The sequence below is a fragment of the Podarcis tiliguerta genome, assembly GCF_965153285.1.
Source record: "Podarcis tiliguerta genome assembly, chromosome: 13".
Taxonomy (NCBI): Eukaryota; Metazoa; Chordata; class Lepidosauria; order Squamata; family Lacertidae; genus Podarcis; species Podarcis tiliguerta.
The window spans coordinates 6,186,856-6,201,323 of record NC_139546.1 but is presented as its reverse complement, the minus strand read 5'-3'; the positions used below and the strand labels follow the sequence as shown (position 1 = coordinate 6,201,323).

Sequence of the window (14,468 nt, the reverse complement as noted above, 5' to 3'; positions counted from 1 at the left end):
GCAGGAGTTGCCAGAAGGAGACATCCAACCTTCTTAGGGACTTGTGTGGGGTTTATTCCTTAGCTTTTTCTACGAAAGCATGAATTAGTTGAGCTTGGCAATGCAGAGTTTTGAAAAGCTAAAAAACAAAGTGCGAGATTGGCTTCATTATTATCAGATAATGGAGGCATATAAATTGGATAAGAACATTGGCTTCCAGGTGGAAAAATCAAAATTGGAAACGGAACTGTTAGATTCCAAAACTAAGAATTTGTCAAAAATGTATAATCTGCTGTTGAAATGGAATACTCAGGATGAAATGGTAAAATCTGCTATGATTAAATGGGCTCAAGATGTTGGACATAACATTATGATGGCTGACTGGGAACAGTTATGGACCACAGGTATGAAGTTTACGGCATGCAATGCCTTAAGAGAGAATATTATGAAAATGATATACAGGTGGTACATGACACCAGTCAAGCTTGCAAAAATCTATCATTTGCCCGATAATAAATGTTGGAAATGTAAAGAAACTGAAGGTACATTCTTTCACCTTTGGTGGACGTGCCCAAGGATTAAGGCTTTTTGGGAGATGATATATAATGAAATGAAAAAGGTATTTAAATATACCATCCCGAAGAAACCAGAGGCCTTTCTCCTGGGCATGGTTGGCCAATTGGTGTTAAAGAAGAACAGAACTTTCTTTATGTATGCTACAACAGCAGCAAGAATACTCATCGCGAAGTATTGGAAGACACAAGAACTACCCACTCTGGAAGAATGGCAGATGAAGGTGATGGACTATATGGAATTGGCGGAAATGACCGGCAGAATCCGAGACCAGGGAGAAGAGTTGGTGGAAGAAGATTGGAAGAAATTTAAAGACTATCTACAGAAATATTATAAAATTAACGAATGTTAGAATGATGTTGCATTGAGGTTAAGGGTTTTTTAGTAACAACGGTATGAAGGAATATGTAAAAATGGGATGTTAACAGGTGAAAATTTAAAGTTATAATATATTAAGATCAAGATAAGGACAAAAGTAAAGAGGGAAAGGATTTGCTGGATAAATAAATTGAACTGGAATACAAAGAGGGGAGGTGTGGGGAAGTCCGGGAAACAAGCAAATGCAAGATATGTTATGAAAAATTGAACTGTTTTTAATTGTTTTTTATTTTTGTATCTTTCTTTTTTCTTTCTTCTTTTTGTGATGTTATGGAAAATCTTAATAAAATATTATTAAAAAAAATAGTTGAGCTTGGCAATGTCACTGGGCATCTTTGGCATCAGTCAGCTGCCACAGTCGAGGCACTGTGATGTCAAGAACAGAAAACTATTAAAGTTGCTTATTGACTTTGGGCGAGGAGGAGAGTACATTGAGGGGAGAAATTAGTAGCAACAGTGATAAAAGCAGCTGCACTATAGATTATCTAAAGCGCTGGCTTTAGTTTCTTGCCTGCTGAAATTGGAGCAGGATGCGTATTCACAAAAGAGTCCAGACCAACTGATACAAAATGTACTGAATGCCTAGTATGCTTCTGTGTGTCATCTATTTATATGTGGCAGAAGAAGAGAAGGGGTGGATGTTTCCGTTAATTCCTGATTCCATGAATGCCAGAGAGAATTTTCAATTCGGACCATAAGCATCATCTGCCTAGATCATTAATTTGAGAAACTCACCTTACAGTGATGGTGGTGACACAGCGTTTCTGAGCCACCACCATGTATTAAAGGCACATCCTGTGTTCTGGGTAACTAATCGAGAATAGCTCTTTCTTCACCTTTCTTATAGAATCTCTTCTCTTGCTACTTGGTGATGCAAATGCTACTTGGTGATATAAAAAAATTGCAAATGCTACTTGGTTATAAAAAAATTGATCAACTGGTCTGGGTGACCTGGCTAGGAAGCATTTGTAAACAGTTCTTTTTTCATTTACTTCCAGGCTATTGAGCCACATAGATAAACGAAACAAATGGGCCAATAATTTTTTTTCCCACAAACTAGTAATATCTATGCACATTAGCAAGGCTAATGTGGCTTCTTCCATTTGTCAGTTTAATCATGAAAGCTCTGCATTCAGACCAACAAATACAATTTCACCATGTTACTACACAACATGGTAGGAGTAATGTTTGAAAGCTTCTTATCATGTGTGTCATATACCAATTCTTACATCCTGGGTGGTAGCTAGAGAAGTTGTAGGGTGTACAACTGTATTTTTCCATGAACTGAGCAAATTTGCATTTCTCAGATCAGGGATGTCAGAGAATTCCAATGAAAATGGCAGCAGAAAATTGCTGGTGCTCACTTATTTGTCCCGTATTTGGAATTGGAATTAATCCAGCAAATATGATTGGCATTTGCTGTTGTTTTCAGTCTGAGAACGATGTGCAATGATACATAATTGAAGATGTTCTTTTTCCATTTGCATTATGTTTCCTCTGCATTGAAATGGTGTGGAATAATGTAATTAATTACATAATGTTTCACCATGGTGGACAGAGATGAATCATGTAGCTTTTTGCAGCAGCTGAGCTGCAGCAGACTAGGGACTGTGCTGCATGCACTGAATACGAGGTGGAACAAGTTGTATTTATATAGCACTTTTGTATACAGTGGTCCCTTGGGTTACATACGGATGTCAGGGGTTCAGGAGCAGAGGCACAGGAAAGGGAGGAAATGGAGAGCGAGGGGGAGGAGTCCGAAGGAAATGTCAGCGATGACAGCGGTCCGAGGTCTCTGAGTCTTTCCAGCGAATCGGAAGATTCACAGAAAGGGGCTCCCATGGTCAGGGCAAGGGGGGTGCCTAGGGGGACACCCCAGGAAGAAGGGGCCAGAGGGGACTCAGAGAGCAGCAGTTGGAAATCAGGACCAGCGTCCACACCAGAGTGCAGTAGGGGGGAGGAGTCCCAGGCATCGGGATCAGGCGGCGCGCTGCCAGCGGGAGGACATGAGGCAGGACTGGCCACGCCTCCATCGGGGAGCGAGGAAACGGTCGAGAGGAAGGTTGAAGGCTGGGTGCGCGCGCCAAGTTCAAATGTACGGGAGGGCGGCGCAGTTGGCAGCCCGGATAGGGAGCCAGGTCCCAAAGCCCGCCGAAGAGAGCGGGAGGAGTCAGGGGGGTCAACGTCTGCGTCGGAAGAATCCAGGAAGGAAGGGACCCCGGGGGGTAGCAGGACCCAGAGGAGAAAGGAGAGACGGAAGAGGTGGAGTAAGGCTAGAATCTTAAACTGGTGTACAGGGGGCGGAGATTCAGATGGAGCTTCGCCGGTCTAAACCCTAGACGTAGAGCTGGGGCGCTCCGGCTTGAAAATGGAAACAGTACTTCAATAAAGACTTTTGTACATTACTACCGGCTAGCGTTGGTCCTCTGTGAGCTGGGACCTGGAGCCAGCTCTGACACATACGCTTCAGGTTACATACGCTTCAGGTTACAGACTCCGCTAACCCAAAAATAGTACCTCGGGTTAAGAACTTTGCTTCAGGATGAGAACAGAAATCGTGCTCCGGTGGCATGGTAGCAGCAGGAGGCCCCATTAGCTAAAGTGGTGCTTCAGGTTAAGAACAGTTTCAGGTTAAGAACGGACCTCCGGAACGAATTAAGTACATAATCAGAGGTACCACTGTATTCAAAAGGCAGCACGAAAACAGAGTATTGCTGTAATCCTCACAACAACCTCATAAGGAAGAGCAGTAGAATTCTCCCCATATTTCTGAGGGAAAGTGAGTTGCCTAGTAAGGTCATTGCAGAGTTGAAATTTGAAACAGGTGTTTCTTGACTTGTAGCCAGGCTTTTAGCTATTATGGGTTTTTTTGATAAGCTAGTTCCACTCTACCGAAACCTCTGTCCAAAGGAGCTCCAGGAATGTACAATAAGGCCTAGCATGGTGGAAGCACTTGTGGAAGTTCCATTAGAAAATGATAAAGACAGGTTGTGGAGGGAAGGTATTAATTTTGCTGCATGCAGTGCACTTAAAGAAAATGTTATGAAAATGATGTACAGATGGTATTTAACACCAGCTAAATTGGCTAAAATGTACAAGACAAGAACTAAAATTAGTGCTGGAAATGTAAAGAAAGGGAAGGTATCTTTTACCACATGTGGTAAAAGAGGTAAAGGCTTTCTGGGAAATGGTATATAATGAGTTAAAGAAAATGTTTAAAAATACTTTTATTAAAAAACCAGAAGCCTTTTTACTGGGTATAGTGGGTGAAGAGATACCAAGGGAAGACAAAAGACTGTTTATGTATGCAACAACCACGACAAGAATTCTTTTAGCCCCAAAAATGGAAACAGCAAGAAGTACCAATGAAAGATGAGTAGCAGAGGAAGATGATAGACTTTGCAGAACTGGCGAAGCTGACAGGAAAAATCCAAAACCAGCACAATCAAGTATTCCAAAAGGATTGGAATAAATTTATACGATATTTGAAAGATTGTTGTAAGCAATTAACATCACTAGCAGTGTTGTCCAATGACTTGTAATGAGAAATTTTCTATCTTTCTATATTTATTTAATTTTTGAGACATTCTGTAACAAGTCTAATTAGAAATGGAAAATGTATAAATGGCAATGATATAAAGATTAATTTCGAAAACCATGAGGCGGGAGGGAAGGAAGTCAATAGGTGCCAAAGAGCCAGGGTGGTACAGGTATAGTGGACAATGATGATGTGAATGTACAGCATTAAATGGAAAATAAATAAAAATTATATAAAAAAGAGAAAATGATAAAAACCAACAAAGCAAGAAGCACTTCTCAAGCTAATGCACAACTCTGCTGTGTGCATTTTACCAAAAGTTAAACTTACTGTTGTCCAGGTGACTTGCTGACCCATGTCCGTGAAATACAGCGTAATGATAGAAGAAGCTGCAAGGGCCTTTATGTTGACGGAGTCTCTCAAGTAAGACCCATCTATGATAACAAAGAAACAGAAGGAGGTGACATGCAGTCTGAACTCAAACACTGCTTCTGTGTTACCTGCTTGGCCCAATTCCATGAGATGTCCGACTAACACATAGCCACTGAAATGCCAAATCTGTTCAGGTAGCGTTCAAATGGCCTCATGCCATATTTGCTTCCTGCCCAGTCCACAAATCACTTTTGAATGGGAACACAGGATTACACCAAGTCTGCAACAGCTGCAGGGCAGTCACTGGAGTATATACCACAGTGACCAAACATTACGTGGTCAGCATTTGATGCAATACCTTCACAGAGAAATACTTGACATTGATTTAAGGATGCAGCATGAGAGCGTTGTCCCAGGTCTTATTTATTTGCTCATGTTGCTCAAATGGTGGACTTGCAAAGGGTGAGTTCCTCATGGCTCAAATTCACGCTTCTAGCCCAGGGGTCAGCAAACTTACTGCACCTCGGGCCTATGTCTCCAGTGCCGATCACATGGCAGGCCAGAGGGTGGGGGAGCGCGTGCCCATACATGTGCGCATAAGTTATTTACGGCGCACTTCCGGGTTGGAGGAACACCGGAAATAGCTTGTGCGCATGTGCATGGGCCTCCTCCGACCTGGATGTGTACCGGAAATAACGCTTGCGCATGCACAAACAATGCTTGCGCACAAACTATTTCTGGTGCTCCTCCGACTCAGAAGTGGGCAGCTGCACAGTGCAGCACCGGTAAGAGCGGGCATTGGCAGCGGGTGTAACTGCGGGCCGGATAAACGAGTCCCTCGGGCCTTATCCAGCTCACGGGCCTTAGTTTGGGAACCCCTGTTCTAGTCGGTAAGGAGGACAGCCAAGCAATCTCCTTTCTTGCCAGCATGAAAGAAACAGAGCAACAAAGATGGTTCAGTGCTATCAACACACACCATGTTCACGCTGGTCAGAGAGGAAGTTGACCTTTGGGGCTACCACCCCTTCATCACTTCCCAAAGATCTTCTGGCAAGACTAGCAACTGAAGACGGCAATGCATACATAAAATATAAGACAATCTTCACATTTGCAAATCTGTGAAGATATTGGGGGAAATCTAAACTGGCACAGTCAGTATAGCAAAACATTTATTTCTTGGTTTGTCTATCCATATTATAAACAATGAGAAGCTCATTCTCATGTACAAAAGGTAATGTGGAAATTCATTCAGAAAACAAGCTCTGGAGCAGGGCTTCTCGAACGTGGGTCTAAAGCTGTTTGAGGACTACAATCCCCATCATCCATGACCACTGGTCCTGCTAGCTATGGATGATGGGAGTTGTAGTCCAAAAGCAGCTGGAGACTCAAGTTTGGAAAACCCAGCTCAGGAGTACCTTGGCAGAAAAACGAGTACTTACTGCGTTCAAGTCGCAGGCCTATGCGAGATGGCGACCACTGGGGACCTGCATTCGAATAAGTGAAAAATGTACCTTTCACTCCGAAACATTTTTAATAAAAGAATAAGAAGGTTGCTCTCAGAAAGAACAGTGTGGCAACAAATGAGAGCACAGTGCAAAAACAGAGCAGTGATTTAAAGACCTCAGCTAACCTAATAGAAATATATTTAAATCCCCTACTTTATGTGTCTTTCATATCAACCAGGACACATATTTTCTGTGAACGTGAAATGCATCAATTTTGATGTCTAGGTTGTCCTTAAATAGCAAAGGTCATCATAAATGTCATTTAAGGTGAATGGGAATCAAGTGTCTGAGAATTCTCAAGAACACTTCGGTGTAACTGCAGAGAGATAACGGTATCATTTTGACAACCCTGTGTTTCATTCTCCCCCAGACTGGAAAACGCTCCTGGAAAGGAGCTATACCACCTAGAAGACTTTCTGTCTGAAAATAAATATATATATCGGGAGTTTGCTTCACTTTGGCTGGACGGTCCTGTTAAAATTTGATCTGCTCATGGTAGAGGAACTGAAGTACTGTCACTGTTAAAAGTTTATAAAATATGAAAAAATACGAACAATACACCAGGGAGTTTAGATGTGAATGCAAAAGGAAAACATCTTTGTTTTCTCCCCAGAAATTATCTGGCCCCGCTGCAATGGAATACAATGGATTTATTTAGTATTTTAATAGCTAGGATTTCTAGCTTATAAATGGGTAGATTAATCAACTAAAAAATTAGTTGATTGACCTCAACCAATTTAAACTGATGGGGTAAGGATGAAATACACACCTATTTATATACTGAGGCTACTTTGGTTTGGCTATGTGGGAGGATGCTGAAAATTACAGGCTGTTTAGCTTAACATCTGTCCCATGGAACCTGGTGGAAAGCTTTGTTAAATATGTAATTACCAAGCATATAGAAAAACAAGTCTTGCTGAAGCAGAACCAGCATAGCTTCTGCAAGGGTAAGTACTGTCTCCCATAAGATTTAGAGTTCTTTGAGAATGTCAACAAGTATATAAACAGAGAAGATCCAACTGACATGGTGTTCTCAGCAGGCTAGAGGAAAATCTCAGGTTTGCAGAAATACAGAGAGAGAGAGAGAGAGAGAGAGAGAGAGAGAGAGAGAGCTTTAGCAATAATAATAATAATAAACAGCTCTCCAAGGGGAAGTCCCCCTTCCAACTAAGCATGCTCATTTAAGAAGGAATTCAGGCAGGGAATCTGGGATAGGGCTGTGTGGATGGATATAGTGACTAGCTGAAATCCCTGAACAGAAGAAGCTCCTTGCTGTAACATTTTGTTGCAGGCCCCATGTATAATCCTAATTGTGGCATCGGTTCTCTGAGTGTTAATTCTTACATAGCCAAAACACAAGACGAGATGTCAACAGGCTTGAGGAAGCCCAAATGTTTAAAGAAGTACAAATATATACTCCATCTCCTCAAAGTATTGCAAAAGAACGATGTCAATCAACATTTGATGCTCTCCTTCTACTGGTCCACAATATAAAGTGCATCACGGTGTGGTACGCTGGTTTGACATCAACTGATAGGAAGTGCCTACAGAGGGTGGTGAATACAGCACAAGATATTATGGGCTGTCCCGTGAATCCACTGGATGAAATAGTGGAAGAACGTTGCCTCAGGAGAGTGAGGAAAATTCTCAGGGATGATTCACACCCTGGCCGGCACTTTCTTGATCTCCTGCCCTCAGGCAGAAGATATAGAAGCATGATTAGTCGCACCAACAGGGTAAAGAACAGCTTCTATCTGTGGGCTGTTAGGCTGCTGAATGAAAAGATAACAACAGGGCAACTGACTTTCGGGTTTGGTGGGTGTCAGTCAGTAAACGAGGGGAATTAAGACTAAGAGAGCTGAGTGGGGGGTGCTTGCGTAATCTCACTGTATACAAGTTGTACAAGTGACAATAAAGTATTTCAATTCTCTCTCGCTCTCTCTCTCTCTCTCTCTCTCTCTCTCTCTCTCTCTCTCTCTATTATATATACAGTAGTACCTCAAGTTACAAACGCCTCAGGTTACAAACGCTTCGGGTTACAAACTCCGCTAACCTGGAAGAGTTGCCCCGAGTTGAGAACTTTGCCCCTGGATGAGAATGGAAATCGTGTGCCAGCGGCACAGCGGCAGCAAGAGGCCCCATTAGCAAAAGTATGTCTCTAGTTAAGAATAGTTTCAGGTTAAGAACGGACCTCCAGAACGAATTTAGTTCATAACTAGAGGTACCGCTGTAAAGGAATAAATTTTCTAAGCGAACAAAAAAAAAAGCAACCCTAAACCACACACTCCAGACTAATGCAGTCTAAGCATGCTCAGTATATGCAGAATAATGTTGGGTGTCTGTTATGGGGATGGGAAAATGAAAACCAGGAGGGTAGGGTCGTAGCTAGCTGCTCCGGCACCCAGAGAGGCAGAGGCGAGGCAATCTGCCCAGGGGGGCGGGGCAGCGATCCGCCCAGGGGGGTGCCGTGTCAATCTGCCCACGGGGGCGCCGCGGTGATCTGCGCACAGAGTCCGCCTGGCGGACGCAAGCCCCACACAGCCGTTTCGGACAGCATGGGGTCCCGAGTCACCGTGTCACTCCCAGGAGACATGCGTGGCTCGGGTGCGCTGCAGGCCAGGCGCCACAGTAGGTGCCGCCCCCCTGTGGTGTGACATTTTGTCACACCCCCCCGGATGACGCTCCGGGCAGCCTGCACCCCCGCACCCCCCCTTCCTACACCCCTGGGCAGGGGAATGGCGCTTCCTGAAAGGTGGCTTGGCTGATTGGCTGTAACACTGAAGAGGACCCCTTTCCACAGCATTGCGGTGGCTTATTTTTAGCTCCCTCTTAGTTATCAACCAAATCAGGAATCAATCAAGGCTGAGCTTTATGTATGAAAGAGTGGTGATTAAAGCTATTTTATCTGCACCGCCTCCATAATATTGGGATAGCAGCTGCACACATTTCTATTTCAACATTGCATATAGCTGATTAAGCCACTTTTTCTCTGATTAATAAAACGTGTGACACTGGATTATGCTGATGCAAGTATATCACCGCTGATGGGGAGAATGGACCAACATGTCCTTATGTTCCAATATTTGCACATTTTGCCTAAAGTGCTCAAGCAATATGCCAACGTGTTTCTCCCGCGCTGCTGTTTCAGGGAGTCTGCACTGCTGCTACCCCCACTCTCCCCAGTTGTGAACTTCAACCGGGAAGCTTGCAGTCTTAAAGTAAACAAAGGAAAGATTCCTACAGAAAGCCTTTTACAGTACTCATTGCTTGGATTCACTTTAACAAGTTTTAAAGAACAGCCATGATCAGGGTGGATTTTCCTACACCTTTTTAATGGAATTACCGTAAACAAGTCTGCATCAAATACATAGATGAGAGGCTTGCAGGGAAACCTAGCCCAAGCTTCCTTTGAAGAAAGGCTGGTTAAGATTTAGCAAATACAGTAGACCTGCAATTTACAAGAATTTAACATTCAGATTTATGTGCTTGGCTTTTTTTTTTTAAGGAGGCAGAAAGTGGGGTGGGTCTCCTGACCTGATTCAGGTCTGCTGTTGACGGTACAGTGGTACCTCGGGTTAAGTACTTAATTAATTCCGGAGGTCCGTTCTTAACCTGAAACTATTCTTAACTTGAAGCACCACTTAACCTGAAGCACCAGCTAATGGGGCCTCCTGCTGCCGCTGTGCCGCTGGAGCACGATTTCTGTTCTCATCTTGAAGCAAAGTTCTTAACCCGAGGTACTATTTCTGGGTTAGCAGAGTCTGTAACCTGAAGTGTATGTAACCTGAAGGCACCACTGTATTAACTTTTTTTAAAAAAGCAAACGTAAGATCTCCAGTTCCACTTCTCATTGGCCCTGGATGTAAAACTTTTAAAAATTGTTCCTTTCAGTTTCAGAATTAAACTGACAGCTATATAATTAAACACTTAAATTAAAAAAGAGATCTTTTTAAGGCAATTGCATTAAGCACTAAGTCCCTAAATGCAATACTTTTACAACTGGGATTTCTCTAAAAACTTGCCAGTATTTGTGACTGATTAGTCTACAGTGGGAGGAAAGAGAAACACTTTCTGATTCAGAGAATAAACATTCTGCATCTTCATAAGTCACATGAGGGTTTTTTTGTCTCTGAATTCCCATGTGGATGAGCTTTAGATAGAATGAACACCAGCACTAGAAGACACTCAGCTGTCTCTAAATATCTACAGCTCGTGGAAAACTTGTTGCTCATCAGGCAGAATTTATCTCCTACAGGTATGTGCCTTCTTGACACATACATATAATAAATTGCAGCAAATTTCAACAGTTCATATAACTTGCGTTGAGATTGCTCACAATGCGGCGAAGCAAGATTATGCACCATATTACAGACCATTCCCCACCCCCACACAAAAAGAGGAGACAAATGCCTCTGTTACTAACTCCATCCACCTAGCAGTAAGCTCCATTGAGTTTAATAGGGAGTACTTCTGAGTAAGGGATGCGGGTGGCGCTGTGGGTTAAATCACAGAGCCTAGGGCTTTCCGATCAGAAGGTCGGCGGTTCGAATCCCCACGACGGGGTGAGCTCCCGTTGCTCGGTCCCTGCTCCTGCCAACCTAGCAGTTCAAAAGCACATCTAAGTTCAATTAGATAAATAGGTAGTGTTCCAGCGGGAAGGTAAACGGCGTTTCCGTGCGCTGCTCTGGTTCGCCAGAAGCAGCTTAGTCATGCTGGCCACATGACCCAGAAGCTGTACACCGGCTCCCTCGGCCAATAAAGCAAGATGAGCGCCGCAACCCCAGAGTCAGTCATGACTGGACCTAATGGTCAGGGGTCCCTTTACCTTTACATTTTACTTCTGAGTAGACCTGCTTACGATGGCAGGCTTTTTCAACCAGTTCCAACCCAGTTACCTTGCTGGTTGCTCTTCCTTTCGCTGTTCTCCCCTACCATTTTCGCCCTCACTACCCATCTCTTCTCCCATGCCTTCATTTCCCAAATGGCTGTTTCCATCCCCACCAGTGGAGAACAAACACTGTAAAGAAGCCCAGTCAAAAACGGCTTGCTCCTGCATTGCTTCAGGCTGTAGCAAGTATGAAAAATTACCATATTTTCCGTCTATAAGACGCCCCCATGTATAAGACGCCCCCATTTTGGGGGACTCAGATTTAAGAAAATGGGGGGGGGAGATGGCCCTGTGTATAAGACGCCCCCTAATTTTTGACATTATTTTTTAGGGAAACAAACCAGTCTTATACACGGAAAAATACGGTATGTTGTTTGCTGCCTCTTGGTCTGCCACCTGGGGCACAACCCCCCTTTTGCCTACCCCTTTGATCTGGGCCTGTCTCTCTCTTTCACACACACATACAGTTTATTCTGAGTTCTTGGTGATAGGATAGGAGACAGCTTTTTCCCTATGCAAAAGGCGCCGCCAGGTACTTACATACTTTGTGAAACTTATGTTTTACATCGAGAAGCGTTGATGATGGTGGTATCTGAAAATTGGAGGGGAAGAAAATATGTTGTACTTGTTGTACTGTTTGTTTGTTTTTCACTCTGCTTTGCTTTTGTATTTCTAACAGACCCCAAAGAGGTATTTAAGAAGATTTAAAACACTTCCCTTTCAATCGGAACTGTGCCATACTCCCTGGGCACAACTGAACCAAAGTCAAGCACTTTAAGTTCCATTGTTCTCATTATTATTATTTTTTAAAAACGACACACATCTCACAAATGCAGGCTCATGTAAATGATGTAACATCATGCACATTAAGGCATGCATGTAGATAGATGTTCAGTTCTTGTGATCCCATGAGCTGGTGTCAGAGCGGCTGAATGACTGAGCTATGAGTCAGTAAGTTCAAATTTCACCTCTATTATGCAGGCACAAGATTCCTTTAGGCCAGCAATTCTGTCAATCCTTTATAACATACCGAGCTACAATATGGGGTTGTTCTAAGGATTATAGGGGAAGGAATTTTGCGCCTTCTAAAGTACAGTGCAAATATGTCATTATTACCCTTCTACCACAAAAATGGCTTGAGTGCATCCAAGAAACACTGGTTTCAAATGAGAATGTAAAACACAGACTATTATGGAAACTGAATACCTCCTATCAAATCAAAGTAGTAAATCTAGATGATATATAACAAATATAGATAGATATAGATGTATGCAGGCTTATCTGGGACTAAGTCCTACTGATTTACTTTCTGAGTAAATATGCATAGGATTGCACATCCTGAAAATCAAACATTAAAATACCATCACATGTCAAATATAATCTGCTACCATAATATCCAATGTTAAATATCATCAGATATCAAACACTGGCACTGAACAGCAAGACTCTGAATATTCAGCATTATTTTAATGTTGAAATCTGCAGTAAAGGACATTACGAGTGCGAACTTGTTCTGTCTTCCTGCAGAAGAATCTATAGCAGTTGCTAAGTAGGGGTCAAATACTGTGAAAAAATCTAGCCTAGAATATTAAAACAGCCTTCATTTATAGTGGAGGGTGGGAGGAATAGGCAGAAAAGCAGAATTTGAGATTTACAGATAAATGCATCCCATCTTCCAAAGCCTAGTTCTGCACTTAGGTCTGTTTGATTCACTGCCCTGTTTGAAAGTTACAGGGGTTTAATCAGTGCCACAGGGTAAAAAAAAACAAAAGGAAAATCTGTCCTTTTCTATGGAAAGTTAAATATAAGCTCCAATATGAACATCACAGAAAAATAACACAATTTGATTCTTCCTATCAAACTGTAGAATGAGTTAGATGCATTTACAATTTGGCCAGAAAGGAGGTTAAAAATTATTGCATGTAGCCATATATATAGGCAGGAAAGCAAGACTCAGAATACTCCTAACCATGTCTACTCAGAAGTAAGTCCTATTGAATTCAGTGGGGCTTACTCCCAAGTCAGTGGAGTTTGGCTTGCAGGGCAAGTCATGCATTCAAGATCACACATCCCACAGCGTGCTGGAGTAGGTAGTGTGTGATAAAAAACATACACACCACATCGACTCACCTTGTCCACTACACAGATCTGCTTTTTGCTGTGGGCATCAAGGATCTCCACTTCAAAGTAAGTTGTTTTGGAGTGCCTTAAGACTGGAGACGGTTTCAGGTGTCCGGCCGAGAGGACAAGCTGAGACAAGCTGAAGAAACTTCTCATGTCATTATGGGGCAGTGCAGGTCCAAGGTCTTTCTTGTGCTCCGAAGAGCTGGGCTTATGTCTCCTGAACATGGCGGGGACAAAACACTAAGGCCTGTCATGTCAACGCTGGACACCTCTGAGGAGAAATCTGTTGTCCCGGCATCAGTTAAATACAAGCACAGGCCAGTGGAACACGAAAGGTCAAGTGACATTCCGTTTGGAGAGTCTTAGTTTTATATATCAGGATTGGAAACAATGGCTCTCTAATCCGTGACTATATTTAGCGGGCTATTGTAATGTGCTGTGTTACCTTTTTTTTTTATTTTAAACACAATGTTTGAAACAACATGTCCTGTTCAGTTCCTTATCTTCATTTGCTAATAATTACAAGCCAGTCCGTTTAAAGGAAAAAAAGCCAGAGCTATAAAGGAACGAGAAGTGATATGCAATGGAATGTCATCATTATCTATAGAAGCCGGGTGTGTAAACAGGTCCATTTATGAAAATGCAAGTCAAATGTCATCCGCGTGGGAGATGTTTCTTAATGCAGAGCACGTCTATACTAAGCTTGGCATGCCGATCAATTAACCGGTCAAATATTGTCAAACGACTGCCAAACGTTCCATGAGGGATTGTGTAGGTGGTGGCTTTCCATTTTTAAATGCGCCGTGCTGTCATCCAATAGCAAAAGCGAAGGAGCAAAGGCTTCCTGATTCCCAGCCTTGCAGGAAGCAAGATGCAGACTTGCACACAGACTCCTGCATGCTCTCACACATTTCACCTAGGATTAAGCACCCCAGTTCAGACATCAGGCTAGAGGCTGTCACATTCCTGGCCTTGGGTAATGACCTGGTCGTGACCGAGAGAACGTGGCATTATTGCTTCTTGCTGCTGGCATCAGTGCCCTGAACTGACACATGGTTCAGAGTAGAGTTCCCCGAGCCAAAGCACAGTACAAACCTGAGCGCCTTAGTAG

General features: G+C 43.0%; 1 protein-coding gene and 1 long non-coding RNA gene across 2 annotated transcripts in view; one reads left to right on the top strand and one right to left on the bottom strand.

The window, feature by feature from the left end:
- The window catches only part of TECRL (trans-2,3-enoyl-CoA reductase like), a 37,137-nt gene extending 23,431 nt beyond the window's left edge, over nucleotides 1–13,706 (bottom strand). Inside the window, exons 1-4 of the mRNA XM_083407925.1 lie at nucleotides 13,364–13,706; nucleotides 11,774–11,825; nucleotides 6,280–6,324; nucleotides 4,799–4,902 (exon numbers count right to left, since the gene is read on the bottom strand). Coding sequence (XP_083264051.1) covers nucleotides 4,799–4,902; nucleotides 6,280–6,324; nucleotides 11,774–11,825; nucleotides 13,364–13,582 — 420 coding nt within the window. The 5' untranslated portion in view covers nucleotides 13,583–13,706. The remainder of the gene's footprint in view (nucleotides 1–4,798; nucleotides 4,903–6,279; nucleotides 6,325–11,773; nucleotides 11,826–13,363) is intronic.
- Nucleotides 1–14,468, top strand: part of LOC310661666 — a 651,353-nt gene that overhangs the window by 10,489 nt on the left and 626,396 nt on the right. The window lies entirely within an intron of this gene.